The following is a 14,897-nucleotide window of genomic DNA, read 5'->3' on the forward strand; positions in this document are numbered from 1 at the left end:
ACAAATTTGTTGGTTGATGTGTTGCATGCAACTGTTTCAAAGGAGATGAGAAGTGAATACAAAAGACAGAAGAGTTTATTCGGTCTTTCTTCTTAGTAGTACTCCACAAAGTGTCGTTGACATTTTTTTTTTGTGTCTGGTTAAATATGCAACTAGTTTTTGAATGCTGACCAATTGATAAACTAAAAAGTTGGCAAACAATTATTAGCAACAAGCAAAATTTCTCTGAATAAAAAGACCTCAAAACCTTCAAAAGTAACTATATTCATTAGCAACAAACAAGATACCTCAACAAAAAGACTTCAACACCATCACAAGTTACTACTAATAAATAAACATTCACCTTACTGAAAGCTTTATAACATACTTAAAAAAGCCTAACCTTTGAAAACAACCCATTTTGAGTATTTGATTTTCTGATACTACTTACTACTAACAACATCGCAATCTCTGCTCACAGAAGCTCATCTATAAACGTTTTCCCTTTAAACTTCTCAATTTTGAATCCCATTTTCTCCATCCTCGACCTTTCCCTCTCCATCTCGACCATCACGGCCCGTGTCTCCATGATCCCCAACCTCGCTTTAGCCACTTCCTCCTCCAACCGAACCAACTCCGCTTCTTGAGCTTCAAGCTCTTCTCTCTTAGCCTTCACTAAACCCTCTTGCCTCTCTTTCTCAGTCTCTGCATCTTCTTGAAACCGTGCAAACTCCTCAAGAACCGAACGTAGCCAAGCCACTTCGATGTTCACAGACTCCAAGTCTTTGAGAACTGCAAGCATCTCTTTGACTTTGAGTTTAGTCAACTGCCCGACAGGAGTTGACCTAAGCTCTTGCATTAATGAGCATAAACACTCTAGGTAACGGGACCGCATTGAGTCCGACTCCAGCTTACAGTCTTGAGCAATGTCTCCGTGTTTCTCGATGATACCGGTTAGAATTGGGGACGAACCGGACCTCACTCTGTATTTTCCGACAGAGACAAAAGTATCAGACATTACTGATTCAAGATCGAGCTCTACTCCAATCTCATTGTCATCATCATCATCATAGTAATCATCACTGCTCTCTTTTTCATGCTGTATTGGAGAGCTTAGGAGATTGTATAGTGTAGTTTCCCTGTCCGCTTCAGTCTTATTCATGTTGTGTTCTTGTTTTCCCGGTTTAGGTGAAAGAGGAAGGATTTGAGAGAGTTTCGTCTCCGGTTTATGCTTAAAGAAGTCGTCCGGATCAGTCGATGAAGAAGAGGAGAAAGACTTATCCGAATCAGAAACTTTCTTGTTCTTGACAGCAGCAACAGGTGGAGGTACTGAACGATAAACCTTTGGTGTATTAGCGTTTCCAAAACCGCCTCCACCGTTTTGATAAGGCCTTGACGGTGAAAGCGGTTGTGAATGCGTTTCCTTCTTTTTCCTACCGAAACTTCCTGAGAAGCTAAGAATCTTTGAACCTGTAATTTAAAAAGAAAAAAAAACAAGAAGAATCAGTAAATACCAAAAAATAACTAGCAAAATGATCAGAGGGATAAAGCTTTACCTGGCTTCTTAGTGTTCTTCTTGATCACATGGCCTTGAGCAATTCTCTCTAAACAAGCTGAAGCACATTCATGGAAAGGATTAGCCGAATATACGCAATCCGGATGAGCTTGTTGATTGATATCCATAGCTTTTTTGATGAATGTCACAGCTTCTATCAGAGATGTAAACAAACTGTTATCAAAACCTTATAAGACACACTTCAAGGTTGTGGCTTCATATTAATGAACATATCACTTGGAGGGGTATGTGTATTAAAAGGTCAAGGCTATACTCTATGATTGCAACAAATAGGTCAAAAAGATTAGACAGTACTGGACTTACAAATAGACAACAAACTCCAACGATATTTGATTCCGTTCAGATTTCACCAACCCTCTCTCACCCACTCTGCTTTATATGAAAGAAAAAGTAAAGAGAGTGAAACGAAATGCAAAAAGTAAAGAGAGATTCACCAAACCTATCAAGAAATTTTTTTCTGAAGAGACTAATGGTGTGAGTTTGATCCCCACAAAGACCAATCACATCTTATAATACAAGGTAGAAAAATATAAGAGACGACTTTTCATCTTGGTTTTGTCGTGGACCGACCACTCAGTTTGCAAGTACAATTTTTCCAGTGTCTAAATTTCAACGGAGGAAGCACTCATTTATTGACTAAGACCAGAGTTAAAAAGTAAGATTATTTTGACCGGCTTGTTTGTTTTTGAACAGACCAAAAAAACTTTGGAAGGTCCACCTTCTGGATAATATTTTTAAAAGGATGAAACTTCGTTTTCATTGATTTTGTTCTTCTGTCACAAATTATCCTGGAGCAAATGAACAGAGCATATAGCAATAAAAATCCATCGTTCTCATCATCGGTCATCGATTAGATCATAAAAACTAAACCAAACCCACTGTTCTAATCAAGAACAAGAATCAATCTATTGATCAAAGAAAATTTTTATTCACATAATTGCAATTTACATGCAGATAAATGAAAAGAGGTAGAGAGGGGAGAGAGGTACCAGAAGAAACAGAAGAGGACGAGAAAGATGTTGATCGGAGAAAATGAAGAAAAGGGTTGATTATTTCGCAATTTAACAGTTGTATTTATATGTGGTTGTGCATATTATAAGGCTGTACATGTGACATTGTCTTTTGTATAAGATGATGTTTTGACCAAAGCCATATAGTACTAAGAAATAGTTTAAAGTTGCTTGGAGATTTGAGCATTAATTGAAAGATTGTTGGAAACGGCAATCCATCAACCTCATTAATCTTTGTGGAAACAAACGTAGGACGGTTACACTGAGATCAATAGAGACGAGAGAACAACGAGTGTGAGGCTGTAAACCGACAAGTCATTGCATGATCGGCGTCACGCGTGTCATTGCTTGCGTCACAGGCGATAATAAGTTAGTTTTAGGCTTTTGACACTCAAAAGATTAACCATATAATCAAGACATTAATGTTTTTCAAATAATCTTTAGATAAACAGAATAAACCGAAACTGTATACTTTTTAAAAAAAGAATGTAAAGATAATTCAAGAAATAAAATATGTACCATACAGTTTTACCTTTTTTACATCATCAAATTAATCTCAATCAGATATGTTAATTATCATAAAATTAACTAAATATTTGTATATTTCTATATATAATTTTTCTAAATATAGAAAATAATCTTGATTACATATACTCAATTCATATTTAAAAGGATATAATTATTTAGTTTCAAATACTGAACTAAAACCTTAGCAAGGGTTTTTTTTTGTTAAAAACCTTGGCAAGGTTGTATGAACATAACTACATGTTTTTACAATCTATGTATATGATACTTCTATTTTAAATTTTGATATCATATACATGTCCTTAGACCTTACTCCTGATTTGTTTATAATGTTGAGTAAATTTGGATGAATCCTGAAGATGGTAGATTCAATGTATAAACAAACGTTTGATTTTTGATTATGTGGAGTAAAATTGAATTATGCTAGTGGGATTATGGAGATTATTTAGCTAAGACATAACTAACTGTATGCGTCGATCCTAAAGAGGGGCATTTTCTTAAAACGCTTTGTCAAAGTAAGTGTTAGTGATCCGCTAGGAACCACATTAATTGCAGAATCTGATAAAAGCATATTTTGTCTTCCTTGAAATGACGTAACCATTGATTTCATTTGATTTATTAGTACAACTATAAAGCTTCGAAATGCGAGTAGTTTATCCAGAAGCGATAAATGATCATTTTCCCAAAAATACTCCTATCTTTTTCCACGAAGGAGAAAAATAGACTGCAGTGGCTCGCGTAAATTCTAGTGCTGGTTTTATTCAAGGGAACATGAAATGATTTTATCACTAATGCAAATCCTCAACATAAATCATTAACAACCACCATAATACAACCAGTTTTCCAGTCAATGTTTTTTTATGTTGTTTTCTATCGACCTGTTTGTGATAGGTGAAATGTTTTTTTAATTCACGGTTATTTATTTTACGTTAACTATATTTTTTTACTTTCTTCATGATATTCAAATAAATGGTTACCCCAATCTTTATATTTTACAGGTCTTTTTCAGTTCATACTATAGATTCTAACCAATCTTCAAACCTCTGGTTCACGTGAACGACTTTTTAATATACCAAATTGCCAATTTCGTATTTTTACTTTTAATACCGGGACTTGCTTTTAAATAAAGAAGGTATTTTACCCAAAAAAAATAAAGAAGGTAAAAGCAATTTCTTTTTCAACATGACGAATAATCCTATAGCTTGTTTAGCAAAAAAAAAAAAAAATCCTATAGCTCTGCCGCCTAAAATAAAACCCTAGAAGAAGACGAATCCTTAACAACAGTGAAACAGGAATCGTAAGAGCAAACATGACGAACAATCCTATAGCTCTGCCGCCTCATAAGAAAAAAAAGAAGACGAAGCCTCCATCGTTTTCATCAATTCCAGATGATGTCATCGTGAACGTCTTAGCTCGGATCTCCAGCTCTCACTACCGTTCCCTCTGCTTAGTCTCCAAGAACTTCAACTATGTTCTCTCTTCACCAGATATCCACGCTGCTCGATCCCTAATAGGTAACGCAGACCCTCGCCTCTACGTGCGCCTATGGGTACCCACGTTCTCCTCCGGTCATCGTCATAGGTGGTTCAATCTCTGCTACCGTCAGGGTCAGTTAAGTTTAGTACAGGTAAGAGCAATCTCTTCCTCTTATTCACCCGACCGGCTAAACTCAACCACTGTAGCCGTACGTTCCGAAATCTACCAGATAGGAGGAAGCAACGAGGACAAGCGGACCAGAGCCGTTCGAGTTCTTGATTGTCGGAGCCACACGTGGCGTCATGCTCCCGACATGAAGGTGGCGAGGAAACACGCTAGGTCTTATTTTTTAGATGAGAAGATATATGTAATAGGGGATGCACAAAACCAGAGGAAAGCATGAGTTGGGGTGAGGTTTTCGACCTAGACACTCAGACTTGGAAGCCGCCTAAGCCTCCTAGTCGTGATGATTACGTCCATGTTGCAGTTTTTGGAGGAAGGCTATACGGTTTCACCATAAATAATAAGAAGTATGCATATGATCCTAAAGAAGAAAGATGGGTACATGAGGCAGGGTTTGTGAATCTAGAAGGCATAACTGGACCTTGGTGCGTTATAGGAAGTTTAATATTTGCTGAACATGAGCGCATGTACATTGGGTATGACACAAGGAATGGAAAGTGGTTACAGGTTCATGGCTTGGATGAGGTTTACACGAAACTCGCTAAAAATCACAGAACGATTCAGTTAGTTAACCATGGTGGGAAACTTGTAATTATATGGCATCAGTGGGATAAGTACCACAGCGACCACAAGGGTATTTGGTGTGCGGTGATAAGCTTGGAGGAGCGTTTGACTCCATTAGGTAATATGCTGTGGGGGAAGGTCGAACGGTGCAATGCTGTTTTGGATTTAGTCCACAAGTCATATACGCTCTCAAGCTGCATATCGGTTTTGGTCTGAAACTCATAAGTTTGGTTTCACCATATTATATTTCTAATAAGATGTCATTATTCGCTTCAGTCTTTTCTTTCTTTTTTATGTTAAACTCCTTTGTAAGATGTTTTAAAATTTATGTTTTTTTTCTCTGTTTTTGATCTATATGCAAGTCTGGAGGAGACAATACTATGAATTCTCTATGATTTATATTGTTGCAATGGTACTCCTCTTTTATGTTAGCTTCTTTTAACATAAACTGCTAAAACATATTTTTTTCCTTTTTAACATTTTCTGATAACATGCACTTAATTTAGAGCATGCCCATTAGAGGATTTAGGAAAAAAGTTACGCTTTTCAAAAAAAAAAAGTATAATAATCAAAATACGGTGAACTCAAATCACAGAAGTTTGTTGTAGTAAACCCGAGTCTTCACTGTTCCGTGGAATCCACGACACGTGACAATCCGCAATATGTTCGGTTATTAATATATATATATTTTTTTAATCAAAAAAAAATCAAATGAAATAAAAAATTATAATAATAAAAAAAAATCATTGGAAGTCGGGAATTGAGGGAATGCTGATGGGCATGCTCCTAAGCCATTTTCACCAGTAATTTCCACACTAGCAACAACCACTAGAGAAGTGATTGAAGATCTTTGAATCTCTCACAACGATCTCTCATCTCGTCGCTTTCGAAGCCTTCTCCAAGAACTGGTGACATCTGCAGATTCTCATGTTGTTCCCCACCAAAACTGCTTTTTTCCTGTTTCTGTGGAGATCAATCCAAGAGACGTGGCGAGTCTTACGGAATGTCTTCTCTTTAATAGAGTCTCTGATCTCATCTTCGAAACACTTCTTCTTCCTCAACCATCCTCGAGACAATATCTAAGACTTCATAGATCTTGTTAGTCTCGACGTGGGATCTATCTCCGTTTGTTAATCTTCAAACCGGTGGTTCAAGTGAGTGTTTTTCAATATGCCAGTTTAGTATTTTAGTTTTAATACGTGGACTCTCTTTTAATTAAAGAAGGTTAAAGCCCTTTCTTTTTCAACAAGGAAAAGGTCAATATTTTCTCTAGGGTTCTTTAAACGACTTAAAGTTAAAACCCTAGTTGAAGACGAATCCTACAAACACTGAAACAGAAACCCTAAGAGCAAACATGACGAATAATCCTATAGCTCCACAGCCTCGTAAGAAAAAAAAGAAGGCGAAGCCTCCATCGTTTTCATCAATCCCAGATGATGTCATTGTGAACGTCTTAGCTCGGATCTCGAGTTCTCACTACCGTTCCCTCTCTTTAGTCTCCAAGAACTTCTACTCTCTTTTCTCTTCTCCAGATATCTACTTTGCTCGATCCCTTATCTGTAACACAGACCCACGCCTCTACGTGGGCCTATGGCTACCCAATCCCTCCAGCCATCATAGCTGGTTCACTCTCCGCTACCGTCAGGGTCAAAACAGTTTTATACCCTTTGAGTTAAGTTTAGTACCGGTAAAAGTGCTCTCTTCCTCGTATTCACCCGACCGGTTAAACTCAACCACTGTAGCCGTCCGTTCCGAAATCTACCAGATAGGAGGAAGCAACGAGGAGAAGCGGACCAAAGCTGTTAGAGTTCTTGATTGTCGAAGTCACACGTGGCGACGTGCTCCAGACATGAAGGTGGCTAGGAAAGGCGCAATGTCTTATTTTTTAGATGACAAGATATATGTAATAGGAGGATGCACAAGAACAGAGGAAACCATGAGTTGGGGTGAGGTTTTCGACCTGAAAACTCAGACTTGGAAGCCACTGCCTAAGCCTCCTAGTGATGATGACGTCCATTCGTATCACAATGGTGTAGTTTATGGAGGAAAGCTTTACGTTTTCACGATGAACAACAACGAAGTATGCATATGATCCTGAAGAAGAAAGATGGGTGCAAGAGGCGGGGGTTGTGGGTCTAGGACGTATAACTGGACCTTGGTGCGTTATAGGAAGTGTAATATTTGCTGAACATGACCGTATACTCAAGTGGTGTAACCCAAGGAACGGAATGTGGTCAGTGGTTCATGGTTTATATTGGATAGATGTGTACGCGAAACGTGCTAACGAATACAGAACGATTGAGTTAGTTAACCATGGTGGGAAACTGGTAATAATATGGGATGAGTGGAACAGGGAGCACAAGAGTATATGGTGTGCGGTGATTAGCTTTGAGAAACGTTTGACTGATATGTGGGGGAAGGTCGAACGGTGCAATGTTGTTTTGGATTCAGTCCACAAGTCATATAAGCTCTCAAGCTGCCTATCGGTTTTGGTCTGAAACTCATATTATATTTGATTTCAACATATTTATATTTCTAATCAGATGATATTATTCACTTCAGTCTTTTTTTTATGTTAAACTCTTTTGTAAGATGTTTTAAATTTATGTTTTTTTCTGTGTTTGATCTATATGCAAGTCTCGTGGATACAAAATACTATGAAATGTCAATGATTAATATTGTTGTAATGGTATTGTCCCTCTTTCATGTTATCTTCTTTCAAACATATGAACTGCCAAAACAGTTTTTTTTTTTTATAACATTTTCTGATAACTAGCACCTAACTTATAGCCATTAGAGAGAACCGATGAAAGATCTTTGAATCTCCCACAACGATCTCTCTTTCTCGTCACTTTCGGAGCCTATTTTCCAAGAACTCGTGACATCCTCTGAAGATTCTCGTGTTGTTCCTCACCAAAACTGCTCTTCATGTTTCCGTTGAGATCAGTCCAAGACACGTGGCGAGTCTTACCGAATGTCTTCTTGGTGAACTGCCTCTTTTCTTCAATAGAGTCTCTGGTCTCATCTTCTAAACACAGTAAACATAACTGTCTTCTTCTTCCTCAACCATCCTCGAGACAATATCTAAGACTTCATTGATCTTGTTAGTCTCCCTTTATCTAATGTATTAGCTGTTGTTAAAAAAAAACGGTGGTTCAAGTGATTGTTTTTCAATATGCCAGTTTAGTATTTTACTTTTATTACGGGGACTTGCTTTTAAATAAAGAAGGTAAATAACCATGCATTCGGGTGGTACATGGCCTCCAGCAATGACCTCAAAAATCGCAGATTTGAATCAGTTACCCTCAGATTACTCTAGCGTGTGGCGATGCAAAGTGAATATCTCCTTTTGCGACCAACCGTGTCTGAGTGTCTAACTGGGTCAGTGATCAGACACACGAGGATTAGTCGGTTGGGTCTAGGCCCAGTTAATATCCCAGATCATCAAAAAAAAAAAAAAGGTAAATCCCTTTCTTTTTCAACAAGGAAAAGGTCAATCTTTTCTCTAGTGTGCTTTTAACGACTTAAAACCCTAGTAGACGACGAATCCTACAGCAGTGAAACAGGAATCCTAAGAGCATACATGACGAATAATCCTACAGCTCCGCCGTCTCGTAAGAAAAAGAACAAGACGAATCCTCCACCATCACCTCCATCGTTTTCATCAATTCCAGATGATGTCATTGTGAATATCTTAGCTCGGTTCTCGAAATCTCACTACCCTTCCCTCTGTTTAGTCTCCAAGAACTTCTACTCTATTCTCTCTTCTCCAGATATCTACTTTGCTCGATCCCTAATCGGTAACACAGACGCTCGCCTATACGTGTGCCTATGGCTACCCGATCCCTCCTCCGGGCCTCATAATAGCTGGTTCACTCTCGGATACCCTCAGGGTCAGTTAAGTTTAGTACCGGTAAAAGTGCTCTCTTCCTCGTATTCACCGGCCGACCGGTTAAACTCAACCACTGTAGCCGTACATTCCGAAATCTACCATATTGGCGGAAGCAAGGACAAGCGGACCAGAGCGGTTAGAGTTCTTGATTGTCGGAGCCACACGTGGCGTCGTGCTCCCCACTTGAAGGTGGCAAGGAAACGCGCAAGGTCTTATTTGTTAGATGACAAGATATATGTACTAGGAGGGTGCACAGAAACAGAGGAAACAATTGGTTGGGGTGAGGTTTTCGACCTAAAGACTCAGACTTGGAAGCCGTTGCCTAAGCCTCCTAGTCATGATGATTACGTCAATGGTGCAGTTTTTGGAGGAAGGCTATACGTTTTCACCATAGATAACAGTAAGAAGTATGCATATGATCCTAAAGAAGAAAGATGGGTACATGAGGCGGGGTTTGTGGGTCTAGGACGTATAAATAGACCTTGGTGCGTTAGAGGAAGTGTAATATTTGCTGAACTTGGCGGGAAGTACATGTGGTATGACCCAAGGTATGGAATGTGGTCACTGATTCAGGGTTTGAACCATGTGTACGAGAGACGTTGTTCGAATTACAGAACGATTCAGTTAGTTAACCATGGTGGGAAACTGTTAATTATATGGGATGAGTGGCATAGGCGTCAGAGGGAACACAAGCGTGTTTGGTGTGCGGTGGTTAGCTTTGAGAAACCTTTGAATTCAAGTAATATGTGGGGGATGGTCGAACGGTGCAATGTTGTTTTGGGTTCAGTCCACAAGTCATATAAGCTGTCAAGCTGCCTGTCGGTTTTGGTCTAAAACTCAATGCTATATTTTTTTTCTTTAGAAACTGAACTCATATTATATATTGCTTTCAACATATTATATTCCTAATAAGATGCGATTATAATTCTAATAATATTGTTGCAACTGGTTTTGCATTGTTTGTATGTTATCTTCTTTTAACATATGAACTGCCAAAACATTTTTTTCTTCTTTTTTACATTTTCGGATAACATACACCTAAGTTCCTAACTTAGCCACAACCAGGGTTTTTTTCAGCAGTAACACGAGCAACAACCGTTAAGAGAAGTGATGAAAAATCTTTGAATCTCCCGTAACGATCTTTCTTCTCGTACTTTCGAAGCCTTCTCCAAGAACTAGTGACATCTTCTGCAGATTCTCCTGTTGTTCCTCACTAAAACTGCTCTTCCTGTTTCCGTGGAGATCAATCCAAGACACGTGGCGAGTCTTACCTAATGTCTTCCACGTGAATTGCTTTTATTCTTTAGTAGAGTCTCTGGTCTCATCTTCGAAACACAGTGAACACAGCTGTCTTCTTCTTCCTCAACCATCCTCGACACAATATCTAAGACTTCATTAGATCTTGTTAATCTCCACGTGGGGATCTATCTCCTTTTGTTAATCTTCAAACCGGTGGTTCAAGTGAATGTTTCTCAATATGCCAGTTTAGTATTTTTACTTTTAATACGGGGACTTGCTTTTAAATAAAAGAAGGTTAAAGTCCTTTCTTTTTCAACAAGGAAAAAAAGTCAATCTTTTCTCTAGGGTTTCTTTTAACGACTTAAAAGCCCTAACGAATCCTTACTTGAGTGAAACAGAAATCCAAAGAGGAGACATGAAGAATAATCCTATAGCTCCTCTACCACGCAAGAAAAAGAAGAAGAAGACGAGTCCTCTTCCATCGTTTTCATCAATCCCAGATGATGTCATAGTGAACGTCTTCGCTCGGCTCTCGAAATCTCACTACAGTTCCCTCTGCTTAGTCTCCAAGAACTTCTACTCTCTCCTCTCTTCTCCAGATATCTACTTTGCTCGATCCCTTGTCGGTAACACAGACTGCGCTCGCCTCTACGTGCGCCTATGGCTACCCAATCCCTCCTCCATCAGTCATCATCACCATAGCTGGTTCAATCTCGGCTACCGTCAGGGTCGGTTAAGTTTAGTACCGGTAAAAGCACTCTCTTCCTCTGGTTCACCCGACCGGTTAAACTCAGCCACTGTAGCCGTCGGTTCCGAAATCTACGAGATAGGAGGGAGCAACGAGGAGCAGCGGACCAGAGCCGTTAGAGTTCTTGATTGTCGGAGTCACACGTGGCGTCGTGCTCCAGACATGAAGGTGGCAAGGAAACACGCAAAGTCTTATTTGTTGGATGACAAGATATATGTAATAAGGGGATGCACAAGAACAGAGGTAACCATGACTTGGGGTGAGGTTTTCGACCTGAAGACTCAGACTTGGAAGACGTTGCCTAAGCCTCCTCCTAGTGGTGATGACGTCAATTCGGTTTACCACGGTGTAGTTTTTGGAGGAAGGCTATACGGTTTCACTGTGAACAACAAGAACTATGCATACGATCCTAAAGAAGAAAGATGGGTACGAGAGGCGGGGTTTGTCGGTCTAGGGCGTATATCTGGACCTTGGTGCGTTATAGGAAATGTAATATTTGCTGAACATGGCCGTATGCTCAAGTGGTGTGACCCAAGAAATGGAAAGTGGTCAGTGGTTCATGGTTTGAGTTTGATACCTGTGTTCACGAAACATTACAGAAGGACTCAGTTAGTTAACCATGGTGGGAAACTGGTAATAATATGGGAGGAGTGGAATGGGGATCAGAGGGACAGGAGTGTTTGGTGTGCGGTGATTAGCTTTGAGAAACGTTTGACTCCATCAAGTACTATGTGGGGGAAGGTCGAAGAGTTCAATGTTGTTTTGGATTCAGTCCCCAAGTCATTTAAGCTCTCAAGCTGCCTATCGCTTTTGGTCTGAAACATATTTATATTTCTTATAAGATGATATTATTCGCTTTAGTCTAAAATCTTATTGGTGTTGCATTGTTTGTATGTTATCTTGTTTTAACATATGATGAATTGCCAAAACATATTTTCTTATTTCTGTATTTTCCGATAACAGCCCGGGGTTTTTCACCAGTATTTCCACACGAGCAACAACCGTTAGAGAAGTGATGAAAAATCTTTGAATCTCCCATAACGATCTCTCTTCTCGTCACTTTCGAAGCCTTCTCCAAGAACTCATGACATCTTCTGCAGATTCTCGTGTTATTCCTTACCAAAACTGCTTTTCCTGTTTCCGTGGAGATCAATCTAAGACACGTGGCGAATCTTACCGAATGTCTTCTTGGTGAACTGTCTCTTTTCTTCAATATTGTCTCTGGTCTCATCTTCGAAACACAGTGAACATACCTGTCTTCTTATTCTTCTTCTTCTTCTTCATCAACCATCCTCAAGACAATATCGAAGACTTCATAGACCTTGTTAGTCTCCAAGTGGATCTATCTCCGTTTGTTAATCTGTTAGTGCAGATGAGGCCACGAAAAATATAGTACAGAAAATAAAGACCCATCAAATTTGTTAACGGAGTTCTTTTCATATGTCTCAGACCTCATCTAAATTTCTTTGACTTATAACAAGGGGCAACATAAAATTATTATTATATAGTACAACAAACACAATAATATTCATCACTCTTTTCTAAATAAACAATCTACAAAAATTAGGAATCGAGCACATATGCATGGATAACCATTAGCTCACCGGAGTATACTTATCTTTTACAGCTGTAATCTTTATAATCTACCAATAAAATCTTTTATGCTAAAGTCTCCCTAAATCTAAACTTTAATCTTCTATCTCTTCAAAAATATTTCACCAAGTACGTCAGCACCCATTGCACACCAGTGATTCCAAACTTGATCACTCATACACACACAAAACTACCCACAAGTTTCACACAATGGCTGATTCCACCACCATGGGCGGAGGTAGTGTATGGGAAGTGGAGTCAGCTGACCCCACTACTTTTTAAAATATATTTGTTTTTATCTAGGAAAAAAATTATTGACCCCAATAAAATATAATATCTGACCCCATAAAAAATACAACTCCAGTAGAATTATTACAACACACTAGAAAATAAAGCTAAACTTTATAGTTTTTAATGGTTTATAAATTATGTTATTGAAAAAAAAAAATTGACCCCGGTATAAAAAATTTCTGCCTCCGCCAGTGTCGACCACCAAAGCGCCAACACCAACGCCACCAAAGTAAAAAGTCAATATCAAACTCCATCAGAAACTACTAATATAGATCACCTCAACATACTGCATCTTCATAATCTTCAAACCGGTAGTTCAAGTGAATGTTTCTCAATATGCCAATTTAGTATTTTTTACTTTTAATACGGGGACTTGCTTTTAAACAAAGAAGGTTAAAGCCCTTTCTTTTTCAACAAGGAAAAAAGGTCAATCTTTTCTCTAGGGTTTCTAGCCCTAACGAATCCTTACTTCAGTGGAACAGAAATCCTAAGAGGAGACATGAAGAATAATCCTATAGCTCCTCTACCACGCAAGAAAAAGAAGAAGAAGACGAGTCCTCTTCCATCGTTTTCATCAATCCCAGATGATGTCATAGTGAACGTCTTCGCTCGGCTCTCGAAATCTCACTACAGTTCCCTCTGCTTAGTCTCCAAGAACTTCTACTCTCTCTTCTCTTCTCCAGATATCTACTTTGCTCGATCCCTTATCGGTAACACAGACTGCGCTCGCCTCTACCTGCGCCTATGGCTACCCAATCCCTCCTCCATCAGTCATCATCACCATAGCTGGTTCAATCTCGGCTACCGTCAGTCCGTCAGGGTCGGTTAAGTTTAGTACCGGTAAAAGCACTCTCTTCCTCTGGTTCACCCGACCGGTTAAACTCAGCCACTGTAGCCGTCGGTTCCGAAATCTACGAGATCGGAGGGAGCAACGAGGACCAGCGGACCAGAGCCGTTAGAGTTCTTGATTGTCGGAGTCACACGTGGCGTCGTGCTCCAGACATGAAGGTGGCAAGGAAACACGCAAGGTCTTATTTGTTAGATGACAAGATATATGTAATAGGAGGATGCACAAAAACAGACGCAACCATGGGTTGGGGTGAGGTTTTCGACTTAAAGACTCAGACCTGGAAGCCGCTGCCTAAGCCTCCTGGTGGTCATGATGATTACGTCCGTAGCGCAGTTTTTGAAGGAAGGCTATACCGTTTCACCATGAACAACAACGACGACAACAAGAACTATGCATATGATCCTAACGAAGAAAGATGGGTACAAGAGAAGGGGTTTGTGGGTCTAGGACGTATAACTGGACTTTGGTGCGTTATAGGAAATGTAATATTTGCTGAACATGGCCGTATACTCAAGTGGTATGACCCAAGGAATAGAGAGTGGTCAGAGGTTCATGGTTTGAGTTCGATACCTGTGTACAAGAAAAATTACAGAACGATTCAATTAGTTAACCATGGTGGGAAACTGGTAATAATATGGGAGGAGTTGAAAGGGCGTCAGAGGGAACACAAGAAGGTTTGGTGTGCGGTGATTAGCTTTGAGAAACGTTTGACTCCATCAAGTAATATGTGGGGGAAGGTCGAACAGCGCGATGTTGTCTTGGGTCCAGACCACAAGTCATATAAGCTCTCAAGCTGCCTATCGGTTTTGGTCTGAAACTGATCATACGTTTGCTTTTTTTTTTTGTCACTGAAAATTTCATTAAAACTAAGAAATTGAAAGGATCCAAAGATGATCCAATTCAAGAAGTCCATTACACATAAGAAGAGCCTGAAGAGCTGAAAAACTAAGACATCTGATACAGAAAATCTC

General features: G+C 39.3%; 4 protein-coding genes and 2 pseudogenes across 7 annotated transcripts; 5 read left to right on the forward strand and 1 right to left on the reverse strand.

Moving 5' to 3' along the window:
- Nucleotides 1-244: 244 nt before the first annotated feature.
- LOC130508271 (uncharacterized) lies at nucleotides 245-2,663 on the reverse strand. Of its 4 annotated transcripts, none has more exons than XM_057003686.1 (4): nucleotides 2,545-2,633; nucleotides 1,859-1,924; nucleotides 1,536-1,688; nucleotides 245-1,449 (listed from the first exon to the last, which is right to left on the reverse strand). In XM_057003686.1, exons 3-4 carry the CDS (start codon nucleotides 1,660-1,662, stop codon nucleotides 455-457), a joined length of 1,122 nt encoding a protein of 373 aa, XP_056859666.1. In that variant the 5' UTR covers nucleotides 1,663-1,688; nucleotides 1,859-1,924; nucleotides 2,545-2,633; the 3' UTR covers nucleotides 245-454. The 4 variants fall into 4 exon arrangements, with proteins under 4 accessions (XP_056859666.1, XP_056859667.1, XP_056859668.1 ...); XM_057003687.1 differs by lacking the exon at nucleotides 2,545-2,633 and adding an exon at nucleotides 1,995-2,119; XM_057003688.1 differs by lacking the exon at nucleotides 1,859-1,924 and having other exon boundaries at nucleotides 2,545-2,663.
- Nucleotides 2,664-4,270: 1,607 nt separating this feature from the next.
- Nucleotides 4,271-5,881, forward strand: LOC108841164 (putative F-box/kelch-repeat protein At4g35120; annotated as a pseudogene).
- A 231-nt stretch (nucleotides 5,882-6,112) lies between these two features.
- LOC108841198 (putative F-box/kelch-repeat protein At4g35120) lies at nucleotides 6,113-7,872 on the forward strand. The gene is given in 2 exon segments (XM_057003689.1): nucleotides 6,113-7,390; nucleotides 7,392-7,872. Coding segments are annotated over 2 exon segments (1,143 nt in total). The 5' UTR covers nucleotides 6,113-6,667; the 3' UTR covers nucleotides 7,812-7,872.
- A 23-nt stretch (nucleotides 7,873-7,895) lies between these two features.
- LOC108841409 (putative F-box/kelch-repeat protein At4g35120) lies at nucleotides 7,896-10,041 on the forward strand. Its single transcript, XM_018614165.2, has one exon. The coding sequence runs from the start codon at nucleotides 8,897-8,899 to the stop codon at nucleotides 10,037-10,039; it is 1,143 nt and encodes a 380-aa protein (XP_018469667.1). The 5' UTR covers nucleotides 7,896-8,896; the 3' UTR covers nucleotides 10,040-10,041.
- Nucleotides 10,042-10,855: 814 nt separating this feature from the next.
- On the forward strand, nucleotides 10,856-13,550 carry LOC108841335 (putative F-box/kelch-repeat protein At4g35120). Its single transcript, XM_018614102.2, has one exon. The coding sequence runs from the start codon at nucleotides 10,860-10,862 to the stop codon at nucleotides 12,009-12,011; it is 1,152 nt and encodes a 383-aa protein (XP_018469604.1). The 5' UTR covers nucleotides 10,856-10,859; the 3' UTR covers nucleotides 12,012-13,550.
- A 25-nt stretch (nucleotides 13,551-13,575) lies between these two features.
- Nucleotides 13,576-14,741, forward strand: LOC108842813 (putative F-box/kelch-repeat protein At4g35120; annotated as a pseudogene).
- Nucleotides 14,742-14,897: the final 156 nt, after the last annotated feature.

Source organism: Raphanus sativus, chromosome 2 (genome assembly GCF_000801105.2).
Source record: "Raphanus sativus cultivar WK10039 chromosome 2, ASM80110v3, whole genome shotgun sequence".
Lineage (NCBI taxonomy): Eukaryota > Viridiplantae > Streptophyta > Magnoliopsida > Brassicales > Brassicaceae > Raphanus > Raphanus sativus.

What these genes read in the sequence shown, in the direction of transcription:
- LOC108841409 (XM_018614165.2), top strand. Translation starts at nt 8,897, where the DNA reads ATGACGAATAATCCTACAGCTCCGCCGTCTCGTAAGAAAAAGAACAAG.
- LOC108841335 (XM_018614102.2), top strand. Translation starts at nt 10,860, where the DNA reads ATGAAGAATAATCCTATAGCTCCTCTACCACGCAAGAAAAAGAAGAAG.
- LOC130508271 (XM_057003688.1), bottom strand. Translation starts at nt 1,662, where the DNA reads ATGGATATCAATCAACAAGCTCATCCGGATTGCGTATATTCGGCTAAT. An exon ending in GAAGAACACTAAGAAGCCAG is followed by an intron (nt 1,450 to 1,535) that starts GTAAAGCTTTAT and finishes TTTAAATTACAG; the next exon opens with GTTCAAAGATTCTTAGCTTC.